Raw genomic sequence first — 17,505 nt, 5'->3', positions numbered from 1 at the left:
CCGAGCTTGTCGCCCTGGAAAGCCTCTCCTCTCCTTCTCTCGCTCTCTGTCGGAATTGGGGGGGTGTAGAGAAGGGTCGGAGTCATTCATTTTTAATTATCTCAGCTTTGAGTCAACTATACCTCAATTACCAACAGGATTTTAACAAAGCCAGGAGAGAGAATGAGAGGGGTTTTTTCTTCTTCTTTTTTTTTTGAAAGCCTATTAGAAGGCAAAGTGGAGCCCGAGTGAAGGTCGCACACCGCGGGAGGGGGGGGGGGGGGGGGGGGGTACGGCGCACATTTTGTGACTTTCAGCTGCTTGACACACAGACTTAGCCACTGACACAGCATCATCCGCACAGCCGCCAGATTCGGTTTGACGTGAACCCAGATTACCGTGTCACCCCCTGAGGGGTTCCCACGCTGAACGAGCAGATGCTTCCCTCTTCTCCTCTTCCTGCCTCCTCCCTACTTTCGGTTACATATGCTCCGGGGTGATGGACGACAAAGAGTCTGGGTGCAGTTTACACCAGACATACCAGGCACCATTAGGAACCATTTTCTGCCCATTTGCCTGATAGCTGCTATCACTTATAGAAGTGATTTGCTCTCCTTCCCTGCACCCTGCGTCCCTTCAAGTGATGGATCTCCCATTGATTTGCCAGCGCTGAAGATCACTAAGAGAACACAGCGGCGACCAAGCAGATGTGCCAGTCAGCTCTCAACTATCTGTCAACCGCTGGTGAAAGGGGACAGTTTAAGCCTTCTTAAGGATCCTATTCACAGTGACTTACTAAAAGTGCTTATGCTAATCTCGTTATCGCTCCTGGCCTCGTGGTAACAGAGGATGGGAAGCTGCTGGGAGGTCAGGGGCAACATTATTTTTTACCAAACAGGTCCCAAATATTTACACGTTCCTCCATCTGCTTCTTTCTTTTCACTTTGGGTATTGTTGAGTCATTTCTCCATCCTACACGGAGATCTGCGTGGCTCTAACCAGCTCACACCAGGATTATGAATTGACTGTTTCTGCGCGCTAATCTTATTTATTGCTCAGAGTGCGCTTGTTAAGTTGAGATATCAAAAGCGGGGTGTCGCATTAGGCAGGATTTTCACGCTAACTGGCCTCGTAAAATATAAATGCAGGCATAGGTGGCGATGGACTTTTTTTTTTTTTTTTAAAGTGCAATGGCCTCCACAGCTGTTGTTTGATCAGCCATCATCCAGTGCAGCTGACAGGCCAGAGCCACAGCTGGTGAAATTGAATATGTCAGGTAGCGCTTCATAAACAAGTCTTTAAAGAGCTTTTGATCTGCTCTGCAAGGACTTTGGAGGCTGATCAAATCTGCAGGGCAGATACAGTCAGTGATCTGAAATGTAGATGCGACGGCTACGCTCTTTTTGAAGGAGTCACCCTCAGTGACCCGGCGACGGGAGGACGTGATGAGGGTGCTGAAATAAATGACGTAGATACATAAAGGTCGATTTGTAATTGACGTGATGGGAGAGACTGGGGGGATGGGGGCAAAAACCACAGTGTGTAATGATTTTCTTTTTCTGCAGGTCTGCAACACAACATTTCAAGTGAAAGATGATCGTACCAAGAACCCCCCACCACACCCCAAAAAGTGTGTGCGTGCATCTCGTTATGATGCTGCAAATAACACAGGGAAACAAGAGGCAGAGAGACAGCAACACTTCTTTTTTGATCCTGCTAGCTGAGCTTAGCTGGATCAAGCCCATCACTGGTGGGGAAACCCACAAAGGTTTAGACAGTTTTAAAAATGTCAAAACACTGAATTACAGTGGTAGTTGTACATAATTACACCCGTATTACTGATGCACCACTGCACCGCCAGAATTTTACTATTAACAGATTGCAGTGGACTTGTTTTAAAAAAGACTTAAAGACTTTAGTCCAGTGTTTCTAGCCATAAGGGGTTGCAGAGATGATTAATGAGGTTCTGCTACACAGATTTATCGTGGTTTTGTGTCTCTTTTTTAATTTGCTGTGAAATATTGATGCATTTACATCTTTGGGCTTCAATCGGTTATTTAAATTAAACCACTGGAGACTTTCAGTGAGGAAATGTTTGGTTTGTGGCTGTGACAACAACTCAGAAACATCAGAAATTTCACCTCAATTAGACAGTCTTTCTGCTGTAATACTGGTTTTTAAATAATAATATTGTGTCTTTTAAAGCCTCGGTCTGAAAACTAAGCAGTAACTTAATTACTTATTTAATTTAACCAATGCACCCCGCCACACTGCTAAAACTGCTCTGGAATTGTTTAAATGAGACAAAAGGTCAACGGCATCACGCTGACCTCAAAACTCCCCAGAGCCTGACGCGATCAAGCATGGATTGCACACCTCACAACAAACCAGATCCATGGATCCTCCACCCAGGATTTGCTGCCAGTCCAGGTGCCTGACAGTACAGCACACAAACAGGTGTTGGGTCCATACATTAAATGTTTTGAATGTGACTCTAATGTAGCGGCTGATAGTTGTGTTTGATTTTAGGCTATTTGTTTTATCTGTTAGGTGTGAGGGAATAGCCACCATCTGTTTAATTAGATCGTTTCACTCATTCAGATGAAACCCCACAGATGCTAACATTATTAATACAGAACTGTGCAAAAGTCTTGTGCTGCACCTCATTCCTTTATATGTTGCAAGGAAAATGTTATTCAAGCATACATGGCAGCTAATGCAGCTTTTTGTCATTTCTTTAAGTAGTCTTTAGGAATAGTTCTGAAGGGTGCGTGGAGGACATTCAAAGCTCTTCTCTTGGCTGTTGGATGCCTTTTGTTCTGTTTTGTCAAAATGATCCCACACTGCTTCAATAATGCTGAAATGTCAACTTTGATTCATCACTCCATCAAACCTGCTGTTCATTTGGCATACGTCAGCTTCTTTTCCCCGTTTCCCTTCCTTAACTCTGTGGAGCCTGAACCATGAAATAATTGTCAGAAAATTCAATTATTTTTAAACTGGAGTTTTTATTAAATATTCTGACGATTAAAAAAAGAGAAGGAAAAATTTAATATCAATTTGCATATATGAGTTTTAGTTTGTATCATTTTTGCTACACCTGGCATTTTTGTATAATTTATCCCTCACAGCAGCACTACACGTTTCTGATAATATGCATCAGTAAGAATAAAAATTCTTACTAATAATGTAGCGTAGGACTCAAAAACTCAAAGTTAAAAAAAAATCTGGTTTTACTGGTATAAGAAAAGCTTCTTGACAGACATCCTTCCAGTTAGACCTTCTCTGTGGAGGCTTCAGTGACCAGTACATGGATCAGCTGGTTTAAGGTCTCTCACGTCCTGTGTCAGGTCGCTGCTGTGTTTTTCCTCTTTCTCCAGGGAATAACTTTCAGATACTGTTCATCAGCTGTACGTACTACATATCCTAACTTTATTTGTCTTCCACTTGTCCATCTCTTCAGTTAGGTGCCTTTTTACAGTGGCTTGCAAAAGTATTCGGCCCCCTTGAACTTTTCCACATTTTGTCACATTACAGCCACAAACATGAATAAATTGAATTCCACGTGAAAGACCAATACAAAGTGGTGCACACGTGAGAAGTGGAACGAAAATCATACATGATTCCAAACATTTTTTACAAATAAATAACTGAAAAGTAGGGTGTTCATAATTATTCAGCCCCTTGTGTTAATACTTTGTAGAACCACCTTTTGCTGCAATTACAGCTGCCAGTCTTTTAGGTTATGTCTCTACCAGCTTTGCAGATCTAGAGACTGAAATCTTTGCCCATTCTTCTTTGCAAAACAGCTCCAGCTCAGTCAGATTAGATGGACAGCGTTTGTGAACAGCAGTTTTCAGAGCTTGCCACAGATTCTCGATTGGATTTAGATCTGGACTTTGACTGGGTCATTCAAACACATGGATATGTTTTGTTTTAAACCATTCCATTGTTGCCCTGGCTTTATGTTTAGGGTCATTGTCCTGCTGGAAGGTGAACCTCTGCCCCAGTCTCAAGTCTTTTGCAGACTCCAAGAGGTTTTCTTCCAAGATTGCCCTGTATTTGGCTCCATCCATCTTCCCATCAACTCTGACCAGCTTCCCTGTCCCTGCTGAAGAGAAGCACCCCCAGAGCATGATGCTGCCACCACCATCTTTGACAGTGGGGATGGTGTGTTCAGAGTGACTGTGCAGTGTTAGTTTTCCGCCACACATAGCGTTTTGCTTTGTGGCCAAAAAGTTCCATTTTGGTCTCATCTGACCAGAGCACCTTCTTCACATGTTTGCTGTGTCCCCCACATGGCTTGTGGCAAACTGCAAACGGGACTTCTTATGGTTTTCTGTTAACAATGGCTTTCTTCTTGCCACTCTTCCATAAAGGCCAACTTTGTGCAGTGCACGACTAATAGATTCCCCCACCTGAGCTGTAGATCTCTGCAGCTCGTCCAGAGTCACCATGGGCCTCTTGGCTGCATTTCTGATCAGCGCTCTCCTTGTTCGGCCTGTGAGTTTAGGTGGACGGCCTTGTCTCGGTAGGTTTACAGTTGTGCCATACTCCTTCCATTTCTGAATGATCGCTTGAACAGTGCTCCGTGGGATGTTCAAGGCTTGGGAAATCTTTTTGCAGCCTAAGCCTGCTTTAAATTTCTCAATAACTTTATCCCTGACCTGTCTGGTGTGTTCTTTGAACTTCATGGTGTTGTTGCTCCCAATATTCTCTTAGACAACCTCTGAGGCCGTCACAGAGCAGCTGTATTTGTACTGACATTAGATTACACACAGGTGCACTCTATTTAAGTCATTAGCACTCATCAGGCAATGTCTATGGGCAACTGACTGCACTCAGACCAAAGGGGGCTGAATAATTATGCACACCCCACTTTTCAGTTATTTATTTGTAAAAAAATGTTTGGAATCATGTATGATTTTCATTCCACTTCTCACGTGTGCACCAATTTGTGTTGGTCTTTCAAGTGGAATTCCAATAAAATTGATTCATGTTTGTGGCTGTAATGTGACAAAATGTGGGAAAGTTCAAGGGGGCGAATACTTTTGCAAGACACTGTATGTGTGAATGATTCATAGGTCACTGTTAACAAAGAAAGCATTTCTTTGAAAATGTTCAGGTACAAGGACTGGACTGAAAGTAAGTGAAAAAGCAGCCAATGTCCAAAGAAAAGCCTGGAATTATGGACCACTTAAAAAAAAAAAACCCAAAAAAACATGAAAAGTCAGGCTCTTTGGAAGCTAAATATAAAAAATGCAGAGTGGCTCAAGATTTTTGCACAACACAATATATAAAGAATAAAAAAAAGAAATAAATATTCTTGCTCGAGAACTAGAAACCAACATATTTTAGTAAAACCTGCTTTTTGTTAGTATTTCATCATTTTACTGTAGATGTTTTATATATAGAGAGAGTGCAGTGAAGTGCTGGGTTGCTGTCTCTCTCTTAAATTGGGACAGATTGCACTCCACATTATAAATTATAAACCTTGTACAGCCTGCTTTGGCAACAGTGTAGTGCAGTTAATTATGGTATCTGTGAAGTAAATTTGAGCTTGAAGGACACAGCGAGACGAGGGAGAGGAGACAGGTGTAAACAGACTGAGAGAGAGAGGTGGTGTGGTAGGGAGGGAGGGAGGGAGCAGAGAAAAGAGAGAAAGGCTGTCTATATATAGAGACAGACTTGGAAAGGAAGAGAAGTGACGAGAGATGAAGTGCCGACGAAAACTGAAGGGTGAAATACAGCCAATGCGATTCTGTTACTTTGTGAGACTTCGGCAAATGAAGTGGGAAGTGAAAACCGAGCTGTCTCGACATTTGAAAGCATTCAAAACCAGCCTTCATGTGCGTGCTGTATGCTGGGTTGTAAAGCTGCTGCACTGATGCTGGCAGGGGTGGGATGCTGTGCTCTACGTCTGCAGCAGCAGCAGCAGCAGCAGTCCTGGTATTCAGGGGCTACATCTCAGCCTTTTTCTCACTCTCCCTCTCTCTCTCTCTCACGCACGCACACATACATGCTCCCTCTCCCTCTCCTCTGTTACCTTGGTAACATATTTTCTGCATGGAAATAGCATCTCTTGCTGTGCTCACCGCGAAAAAGAAAGAAGAAAAAAAAAACGCCACTTGAAGTGATTGAAACGTGTGTGTGTGTGTGTGTAACTGTGGATTTAAGTTGGGAGATTTGACCTACAGTTCAGATGAGATTGAGTTATTACTGTTCTGCATGTCTTACCACCAAATTGACTGTGTGATCGAGCAGTGGACCAGTTAAGCATAATAGTCGCTGACAGGCTTTCATTATAAGGATGTAGTGGAGGTGAAAGTGGAGCCCACATGAGAGCCAATTTGGATAGATTTGCAGTCACCTTTAATAGGTGGAAACACGCAAATGATGCATAAATATATCAAACAAATCGCTAAATCGATGTTTGCTTATCTGAGTGTCTCTGCATGTTTGCATCCAGCACAGGACTGTATGCAAGAGCAAGTGTTATTAAGAAATTTAAAATAAATAATAAACCACACGGGGCTGAGAGTTGATCTGCTCGGATTTCCCGATTTAGTCTCTGTTCACAGATGAAAGAGGGGGGCTTCAGTGGTGCAGCAATTGGGGTGTGAGGGGTGTGTGTACCATACAGCTGAGGCTGCCTGGTGTGCTTCAGTGTTGTAAGCCGTTTGCTTGCTTGCCTGTCAGAGGAGCACACGCACAGAGGGAGAGAGAGAGGAGAGGAACGGGCAAACTAATGGAAGAAAGATCGAGATACTAGGTGAGACCACGCTCAGCTGCAAATAAGCCGAGACTAGTCCGAGGCAGTGAGGGAGAGGGAGAGAGAAAGAGGATAAGATCCAGGTAAACATCCAGCACAGGATTAACAAAAAACAGAGAGCGAAAGAAATAAAAAGAAAAAAGAACACACAAACACACAAGTGTCTTGACTCCTGGGAGAGAGGAGCCATAATGAAATAAGCATCTGAAAGAGAGCAGGTGTTGGAGGCTTGACAGACTTCGGCTGCATAACAAGTAGTGCATTTACTCTCCCCTGCCTTTGTCAATCAAAACAACCAATCCAGTAAATAAATGCTCCTTTGAAAAAAGAGAAGAAAAAGAAGAAGAAGAGGACAGAGACACTTGAGTGCAATCATGCTTGAATCAGCCTTTACATGCTGTGGCCGTCTCTTCAGCACATGTAGACACACAAAGATGGGCTTGCACATCAGTCAAAGCTGGTCTCAGGTAGAGATGGGGGAAAAAATTGAGCCTGGTACTGAATTTAAAGAAGGTGTGTACGGAGGAATGAAACACCAGGAATGCACTCAAGTTAAATCAATGTATTTCCTCAACAGAGATGCAGAGCAGCTCGGGTTCCTTTTTGTTTTCTTTTCCTTCTTTTGAATGATTTTACGTGACAGAGAGAGGACGGGAGTTTTTCACTGTAGGAAACTCAGAGAATTTCTTCCTCCTCGGAGGCTGCTGGGTGATGGAGCCTCTGCCTGGGGATCAGCACCACGGATAGCACTGCTGCCTGGGTGAGATCACTGAAGTGTGTTGCCTGCAGAGGGCGGTGGGAGCCGGTTTGGAGTCTGCAGCAGGATGACTAGGATCAGGGCAAAGAGCAGGATCTTAGCAGGATGCTGAGGTAGACAGTTGTGCTAATCCTGCTGGCTGAGCGGAAAGCGGAATTGGACTTATGTGTAAACTTGAAAATTGCAAGTGGATAGCCGACAAGGGAGGAAGGAAATCCCACTGAGCTTATGCAGCTTTTAGAATGCCTGTTATCCTTGAATTTAATATGAATGGAGGTGGACACATGTTGCCTTTGTGGAGGATTAAATATTGTTTTCTTTGTATCTTTTAGGGGGAAAATGCACATATGCTTTGGAAATCCTGCAGTGTGTTTGCTAGCTGCAAGAAATGAGACTCAAGGGGTGATTTTGAAAGGCTGAACGGGCCTACAGGCATAAACCCTGCAGTCTTGGGTGGTGTGAGTCATATGACTACTAGCACTTGTTGATAACAAGAAATCAAAAGGACCTCTGCATAAAGTGTAAAGTAAAACTAGTCATGTTTAATGTAGTGGTCTCCAATACTGTAAATGGTGGTATTTTTTAAATACCAAATAAATACAGGGGCAGTATTGCTGCTACCAGTACTGATACTTTTAACCCATAAAGGCAGCTCGTGTAGGGCAATGTGTCACAACTTAATCATTAATAATCATTCATTTGCAACCACTAAATCACTGTAGTGATTTTGAGCTTCCACAATAATAAGTTAACACAATAAAACACAAGTTTCAGCTTTTCATGTATTTTGAAACTTGAAGCTTACTCTGTTTAAATCTGTTGTTGGCTATAAATCAAATACACGTGACAGCCAACAAGAAAAGGTTAAATACAGAGTATTGATCAATACTATCGTTATTTGAATCGATCTGCCCACCTCTAGTTTAATAACCACATAATTATTATTAATAGACAGGTATCTGGTAGATTAGGTGGACCTGTATGCAAAAGTCTGCAGTTATTTAAAAAACACAGCCACACTTTTTTTATTTGAACAGAATTATTCTTCAAATGTTGGTGCTCCGTTTCACACAATATGAAAGATATTTTTAGGCTGAGCAGGCTGCTTGACAGCTCCTTTGGATCATTGTCTTATTGTAGAAGTCAGACTCGTTTCACGTTCCATTGTCATGACTGACTGCGTGACATTTTCCTCACCATTTGTGTTGAATCCATTCATCCCTTTATTTGTGCAATCTTTCCCATGCCACTGACTCCACTGCAGGAGATTTCCACCTCCATGCTTAACTCAAAAAATTTATTTTTTTTCCCATCAAATGCTGCTCCATTTTTTTTCTTCCAACGAATCTTTGATGATTGAGGCCACAAAAACCAGTATAAACTTTATGTGTCCATGGCGTGTTGCTTTAAGAATGACTCTGAAATATTCAGCCGTTGACTCGAACACTTCTACATGAAGCCTGCTTGTGCAAGTAAAACCACTTTCTGCATCAGCTAATCCTACCTGCAATGACATTTTGTGCTGATATCTTTTTATAGGTTTACCTACTTTGGAACTATCTGTTACACACCTTTCAGATTTTGAGTCATCTGCATAGTGGATCATGTGGTTGCTAAATATTACGAGTCACAAATCACTTAAAGCCCAGTAAGTCAAAGAGGTGCTTCAAGATTTTATTGATTTTCCTCCCACATACTAATATTTTCCATCATTTTTCTTTCACTTATCCATTTCAGGGTCGTGGGAGGCTGGAACCTAACCCAGCTGTCATAGAGCGAGAGGTGGGGTGCACCTCTCGCTCTATGACAGGGTCACATGGCCACAGAGACACACAGTCATGCTCATATTCGCAGGCCTATGCCCTCCATAACTGTGGCAGGATGCCAGAGTACCAGGAGAGGATTCACACAAACATGGGAAGGACCTTCTTGCTTTTATATCCACCCCACTAATGTTTTATCCTATGTTTATATTAGTATTTATTCATTTTTTATGGTAGAATAAAAACGACATGTAGAGGCATGAAGCCAAACCACTGGTTTAACGGAGAGAAGTGGGGAAAGGTTGGTCATAAGACACTTTATTTTGTGCATTTTGGCAAGTGTATACATATGTGTCTGTTATGTTATCCTGAGTCAACACATGTTCTCTTTTTTCTAAGATAAAGAGAGCTTCGGTCCAGTTCAAGTTAAACAGATTTATTGCCTCAACCAGTTCAAAGAATAATTCATGTACACAGATCTCCTTCCGGTTAGAAAACCACAGTCTGCAACAGTTTTCTGTAGCCAACTCCCGGAAGAGAGAACTTAGCCATACACATATTTATAAAAGAGAATGTGCATCTATCTGATTGGTCAAAAACCGTTGAGAAGGGCCGTGGTTTAGACCTTTAGCCCCCCTTATTGGCGGACAGGTTGTGCTCTTCTTCTCCTTCCTCAGTTGCAGCTTCACCTAGTGATGGACACACACACACACACACACACACACATGCATGCAGCCTGACCTCTTACCTAGTTTCATGCATCTGAGGCATCATCTATCTGTGAGGGCTATTGTTTCTTGACCTTGCTCTGGTTCAATCCTGCATTTCTGCACACAGCCTTCCACCAAGTCTGCACAAAGAACCCTGCATCTTGTGAATCTAAAACTTTTCTACTTAATTTATTTTGAATGCTCAGTAGTGCAATTAACTTTTTTGTTTTTTTGACTAGGGGATAGGACAGGGAGAAAGAATGAAAGAAAGAGAGGGAGAGAAAGAAAAACAGAAGAGAAAACAAACAAAAAAGAGCAACATAATAAATATAACACCATCGCAATAAACTAGCTAACAGTAGATAACAGTAGATACTAAATATTAAATGTTATTGTGCAGCACGCAAGATCGACAGCGCACAATGTGCTTTGAGGCAGCAGCTAAGAAAGGTGTAGTTCGTGTGTACACCTGTGTGCACACCTGTGTGGATCAGCACGCTTGTATTCAAAAGGTTTCTCCATGTAACAATCTGCCTGGGAATGTGGGGAGCCATAGCCCCGTCCCCCAGGGCATGAAGCAGGTATGGAGGAGATCCAGGCCCCAGACATCCAGAGGCCCCAGAGTACGAGGACCCAAGGAGGACCACCAAAGGGGCAACCGTGCCACCCTCCTGGGAAGAGCTGAGGAGAGCCCCAAAAGAGAGGTCACCCAGGCAATTAAATATTAAAGAGATCTAAAATTATATTACAGTGCCCATACAATTTGCCAGCACAGGTCTTGTAAACCAATAAGACTCTGAATGTGAACCTCCCGTCCTGGTCGACTGGAACCTTTCTCTGTGCTTGATGCCTACACCTGTCCATCACCTGTCCCGGGCGTAACACACCTTCCACCTTTGAGAAAACTGATGATGGACAGTTTAAGACATAAGAATCAGAGCTGACAACTGGGAACGGGCTAACATCAGGCTACTTTGTTGTCTTTTGTTTGGGGGAGTAAACTACATAAATTTCACTTAGAGCACTTTATACTACGCGTCTCATTCACCCATTAACTTTTTTCTATGCTTAAGTGCTTTCTGTCAAACATTTACGCACATTCATACTACTAGTACTGGGTTGGGCTCCCTTTTGCCTTCAGCACTGCCTTAATTCTTCATTGCACACACTCAACAAGGCCACCATGTCTATATACCTAAATGCAATGAGTGATGTGATTGGCTGATTAGGTAGTCACACAAAGGAGCAGTTGGAACAGTGTCAGATAAGCGTATCAGTATTTTAGGACTTAATCACAACTTGTTTTCCACACTTTTGGAGAAAAATCATTTATAACATTGCACCGTCTCCTCCTTTTTCCTTCTGGCTCCCTCTCGGTTATTAACATGGCGCACGGTGCCAGAGGAGATGCTGCACAGCAGCAGACTGACAGTCACACAAAGTTTGTCACTCTCAAAGAAGACCCACTTTAGTAAAAACTAACTGTGAAGTTCAGAGTTGGAATGACCCATTTTATTGGTGGGCAGGTGAGATACATGTGTGTAAATATGAACAAAGGAAGTTCATGGTTGACGTCTGTACATTACATTCTAACAAAGAAAGTGATGGTCTCGCAGTCAATTCAAAGCACGCTTCAGGTAATTTGACTGTGACAGGCTCTGAGTGAGATCATATTACTTGTTCATCTGTGTAAAGACGGTTCTTAGAAAATATAAAGCAACTCATGACTAAAGTTTAATCGGTTAACACTTTAAATCACACCTCTATCTATGTCTACTGAATTTTAATACAGCCATACAATACAAGTATACAAGGTTATTCTGTGGTTAGAGAAAAATACAACCGAAGAAGGTGTGAAAATGCAAAGATACAGCCGTTTTGTTTTTTTAAACTTTGTATACATGTGAAACAGGTCAAACAAGTCTTGAGGCCTCTTCTTTTGTATCATAGGTACGATCTCTTAATGCAGGAGAAAAAAACCAAAACAAAACACAATTATACTAAACACAGCCTGAGTCAAGTGTACAATATGCACACTTGAGGGAAATAAAAGCAATGCGACAAAATAAAAATACTAATAGCCCGCTGCTTCTCTCATCACTCCGGTAAAAATAAGTCTCTGATGTTTGTCCATGGTTTCCATCTTCTGGCAGCTGAGTGCCACTGGAGAAACGAAGGGACTGTGCTGGCTGGGGCTTTAGGGAATAGTCACTGCGTTCCTCATCCAATATGACAGCAGAAGAAGAAGAAAGGGGGCTCAGGAAAAACCAGCTGAATTTCAGTGTTCTAAGTCTTTTAATCTGTCAGATTTTTAATATAAATCAATAAGTCTCAAGCTTCCCATTCCATCTTCAAACGAGGTCTCACGTGTGTCGCTAGAATGCTCTTTTTTTTTTTTCCTTTCTTCTTTTTTCGTCTTCGTGACTCGACGCTGACGGATACGTTCTCATTGGTTATTTTTGGCTTTGGCGTGTGTGAGAATGTGAGACTTTAGGTTGGTTGACTGGGCGAATTTCTTATTGCAGCCGTCGAAAGGGCAGACGTAGGGCCGGTCTCCAGTGTGGATCCGCACGTGCGTGCGCAGGTTGAAGTCCAGAGAAAACCTTTTCCCGCAGCCTTCGAAGGTGCACTGAGGGGAGAGGAGAGGAGCAGAGGAATGATTAAACAGTGCGTCTTTAAAACCTTCCACAGCAATGGTCTCATTTCAATGAAAATATGTCAGTGTTTATTCAGAATCACTTGTTAAAATCGCTCGAGCAGAAATTGTCTGAAAAGACTTTAAACAATTCCAGCCGGTGTCATTTACCCACCAAAGATAAACTTTTACTGACATTTGGTGGGTGAATCTCATCAGGGAGAAATTACTTAGCCCATTTTCCTTCACTTGAATTAAGCACCCTGCAGTGCTGAGTTTATAAGCTTTATAGGGAAAAGTCTGTGCGTGTGTGTGTGTGTGGACAACCTGGAAGGGTTTCTCCCCTGTGTGAACGAGTTGATGGCGCTTGAGCTTGGAGCTCTCAACAAAGGCCTTGCCGCACTCTGCGCAAACGTGCACACGGGGTCCGTGGGTGTGGAGATGCTTCCTCATGGCCGAGTTATCCCTGAACATCTTTGTGCAGCCCTGAAGGAGCGAAGAAGCAGTTAGTAAGGTGCTTTGCAGCAAGGTTCAGGTTTTCTCTGCTAATGCATGCTTAAAGGGAGCTCAGCATTTTCTGCAGTTTCTCTGACACATCTTTAAATTGTGAAAAACAGTGGGATAGAGTAAGAGTGCCCCTATTCTCTCCTGAAGTGATAATGTACTCTTAAAAGCCTCACACTGAAGTAGCAAGCAGCTCACGGAGCGAACAAAACCCATTTACATTAGCTAATTCAGATAAGGCCTGATTGTTCTAGTGCACGCATAAAAATCAATACACTCAAGTGCTTTTAAATAACCTTCAGTGAAATTTCCAATTACACGGAAAGCAACAAAGTGCAAGACTTTTAAACCCATCAGGAGCGATGAGCTCCGTTCTGCCAGAACAGTGACAAGGAGGGACACATCAATGAACTCACTTTATGAGGGCAAGCTATCGTGCGGGGGGCATCGTCCTCTTTGACTTTCCTGGGTTTCATTCTGCAAATAAAAAAAAAAATAAAGAAATAAGCTCCTGTGTTATCTACAGGTCCAGGTTACACCAGATTATTGATTAACGTGACTCCTAAAGGACATTTAAACGCATTTAAAAGACACACATAATGAAAACAGCAAGACCAATTACAGGTATACATCTATTTACAAATAAACACTGGTACGCTTAAAGTAAAATCCAACTAATGTAATATTTACAGGCCTTTTAAACACCTTGTCATGGTTTTTGAGACAGAGTCAAAAAAACAACAACAAAAAAACTCAACTAAAAGGGGCAACTGAAACATCAACAGAGATTAAAACAGACTGATATCAACAGTTAAGTAAACGTCAGCGCACTGATTTCACAGCAACTAGTCTCACCATTATAAACTTCTTAGACCTGGTAAATAATATACCACAGCATTATCATTGTTCTTTGCAAATAAGTAACTAAACTAAACACAAAAAAGAAACAACTCTTTCAGTGTTAACTGTTGCACTGTTTTGATAGAATAAGAAAATCAACTAGATATTGTTAGGCAATAACAAACAATTAATTTAAAAAAAGAAAAACCTCACAAAATGACCCACTGGACACTGAATAGTGCACCACGGGCTTTTGTGATCAACTAATCGTCAATTCATAATAAAACACAATATAATAAGGGTAAACAGAAAGCCTCTCTTTGGCCTGATTTAGCAACAACATCCTAGCTTCTCCGGTAAACACTCTACACATGGCCTAATCCACTTGTGCACAAACATTAAACAGAGAAAATAATCACAAGGCATGTTTGTGTAATACCTGACACAGTTTTTAAATCCTAATTACATTTTGTAACCAAACATTGACATTTTAATTCTTGGGAGGAAAACTAAGGAAAAATACTCCAGAGTTTAGCAGAGTGCAGCTAAAATTTACCCTGTGTGTTTTTGACCTTTCAGACTCATGGCATTCGTGAGCAGCAGCGGTATTGTTGTGCATATTCATCAGAACTGTGTGGACAGTGTAAACAGGTCTGTTTACAGCTGGGGATGACTGACGCAGGGGTGCTGGCACACACACACTCACCTGGCAAACTCAGCCAGCTGTTTTGGGTCTGAAAGGTCGATCCCCGGGATACCACCAGGGGGCAGCTTCTTCCCCGTCATGTACTCGGAGTAATCCGGAGGAGAGTTCTCCCCAACAATCTGCTCCTCCACCACCGATTCATGGTCAATGTCTTTATTATCATCTAGAAACACATTACAGAGACTGAACCGATAACATATTGGTGTTACCCTGGCTACAAGCCTCAGGAGGCTGGAAACATGTGCCCCCTGGGTTTTTTTTTTAAATATAATTACCCAGGAGAAATGAATATAAAAGCACATATTCACATTAGGGTCTTTACCTGTTATTCACCATATGGCTACCTTTACTTTGCAAACTTTAACTTGTTATTTTTTTTCTTAATTCAAATAAGTATCTTTTTTACAATAGTTTTGTTTTCAAGAGATTATGCAAACTGGGAATTAATTCCATGTTTGAAATATGTTAAACAAAAATAATTCAAATGACATAAAACACACAAACACAAAGAGACACTAACACACAAACACATAACAAGATAAGCGTGCAAATAAGATGTGCATGTGTGTAAATGACTCCTACTCACTACCAACCAGCAGAGAGCACTAAAAATAGATGACTGCGGTGTCCACTCAGAAAACATGTAGACAAGTATATTGCTAAAAGTTATTCTGATAAACAGTTCTTTATATAGTTTGTGTAATATAAATCACAGGCACAGATAATATGAGCTCTCGTTTGGCCCATAAAAGCCTTTTATGCGATTATAAATTCCCACCTGCTCAGTATCACTCTGCACCTAGCTTAATGGAGCTAGCCTTATGCAGGAGCAGAGCTGTCTGGTTAACTAGCAGCAACAGCAGCCAGAGCTAACTGCTAAACAGCTCCCGACTCATAATATAAGCGAATATCACACAGTAGACACCTAGGTACTGTATCAGTTGCTTTTGTGCATTTAAAGTGCCACAATTTCGCGGCCTAAAGAGAAGAAAACCCCCCGAAACCCAGCTGCTTCTCTCTCACTCCCCCGAGCACCGCCGCCATCTCTGCCTGGCCACGACTATCGCCATTTTTTCGGGGCCGCCGCCATACTTACTCGTCTCGGGGAATATGGCGGCGCCCAGCAACACCTAAAACATGGCCTCCCTTCAAAACAAAAACATTTCGATATACTACAGCGGGGGTTTGGATCGAAAAATTGTGTTACACGTCGCTTCTCATGGAGGTGCGGCGGAGCACTCCAGGAACTAGTCTGGTGCAGCAGGACAACGCCCTGGTAATGAGGCCTCATGCAACGGCTAACAACGGAGCTGTTAAAACACAGCTAGGCTAAGGTTACTTACCCGATGCCCACATTGTAACAGAAAATTCCCCCTCCAGTGTCTTTATTTGCACCTGCTTCTGTTCCCATTTTCTTCCGCCGGCCTCAGCGCCGCTTAAATAGCTCTTTTTGCCCGCTTTCTTCCCACCAGTGCCGCCTCCTCGTTTCACCCGACCCACTGAGCTCTTCCCAGCCACAGTCACTAAAGTCTGCTCAATATACTCGTCCTCCACCCCAGGAGCCGGCACCGGGATGAGGATCTGGTCCTCAAACCCTCCACCGCCGTCCGTATGCAGGTCCGAGTCATCCCCACCGACCACCTCCTCCCGGGTCTGGACTAGGATAACCTCCTGGTGGTGGTGGATCGAGCTGGGGTCGTCCGTGACCAGTGGCTGGAGCGCGATCATGGGTTGCCCGTCGTCGTCGTCGTCATCCCCGCCGACCACCGTGGTCTCGATAGTTTCCACCGGTATCGTCTCTACCTCTATCTCGTGGAGCTCCACAATCTCGGCCGGCATCTCCGAGCCGTCTGTCTCAATGTACAGCGTATCTCCGGATGCCATGTTGAAATTCGCCAGCTTGTCTCTCTCATTCACGCCGTGTTGTGCTCCTTTTAGGACCTCACAAACACACTCACACACCCCCTGCTCTGCTCCTGCCGCTGTCTCTTCTCCCTCTTCGATAACAACTCTCTTCACTCCGTCCCACGCCAGTTCTCGTCGCCACTATCCTCTGTCACAAGGAAACATCGCGAGACTTCACTGAACCCAGCGATAACAGTGCTACTAGCGATAGTGGGGGTTCCCAAAGTTCGTAAACACGAGGTTATACACAGTTTCTGGTTTAGTTGCACAAACAGGGTGACAATTTATTATCATTAATAATAATAATAATAATTTGTGTTGTTATTAATACTATGACAAATGCACAGTTTCACTTGTGCTAATATTACTGCAAATATCTCTGAACCTCACCTGATTTATGCAACATTAATCAAATGATAATTGCTTCTAAAATACAGCAAATCACTGGGTAGAGCGAGGAGATCCCAAATGTACTTAAAAAAAGGGCAACAAACAAAATAGGCAACTTAAAAAAATGTGTTTTTGATGGGCATAGGTGATATTTATATTTTTTCCTGGTTTAACTTTATCAACTATACATCACAAATGAATTTTGTTTGTTTGTTTTTTTTAAGTATAAAAAATAACCCAACAAAATAAAATATAAAAATATAAGATATATTGAGATTTCTAGCTCTGTAACCTGTGACCTCAAGCATACATCCAGTCTTGAGCCTTTGCAAACCGTAGTCTAAGTTTCCTGTTTGTATCTGACTAGTGACATCAGGTGTGGTTATATGCTGCTCTGGCCCATCTACTTCAAGGCTCGATGCGTTGTGTGTTCAGAGATGCTCTTTTGTGCACCGTGGCTGTAACAAGCAGGTGAGTGTATATGTTTGAGCGATGAGAACAAAGTGGTCCTTCACACCTGCTGGCCTCACTAATCAGAACGTGT

The 17,505-nt window shown here is 42.6% G+C and overlaps 1 protein-coding gene across 2 annotated transcripts; it reads right to left on the bottom strand.

The window, feature by feature from the left end:
- Window positions 1-11,466: 11,466 nt before the first annotated feature.
- On the bottom strand, window positions 11,467-16,725 carry yy1b (YY1 transcription factor b). 2 transcript variants are annotated; one of them, XM_040017595.1, is made up of 5 exons: window positions 16,010-16,725; window positions 14,667-14,829; window positions 13,537-13,597; window positions 12,944-13,102; window positions 11,467-12,610 (listed from the first exon to the last, which is right to left on the bottom strand). In XM_040017595.1, exons 1-5 carry the CDS (start codon window positions 16,548-16,550, stop codon window positions 12,428-12,430), a joined length of 1,107 nt encoding a protein of 368 aa, XP_039873529.1. In that variant the 5' UTR covers window positions 16,551-16,725; the 3' UTR covers window positions 11,467-12,427. The 2 variants fall into 2 exon arrangements, with proteins under 2 accessions (XP_039873529.1, XP_039873530.1); XM_040017596.1 differs by having other exon boundaries at window positions 14,667-14,817; window positions 16,010-16,724.
- Between the last annotated feature and the right edge of the window lie 780 nt (window positions 16,726-17,505).

The sequence above is a fragment of the Simochromis diagramma genome, unplaced genomic scaffold (assembly GCF_900408965.1).
Source record: "Simochromis diagramma unplaced genomic scaffold, fSimDia1.1 OVJJ01000802.1, whole genome shotgun sequence".
Classification (NCBI taxonomy): Eukaryota; Metazoa; Chordata; class Actinopteri; order Cichliformes; family Cichlidae; genus Simochromis; species Simochromis diagramma.
The sequence above is the reverse complement of the archived record's forward strand: the minus strand, read 5'-3'. Positions and strand labels throughout refer to the sequence as shown.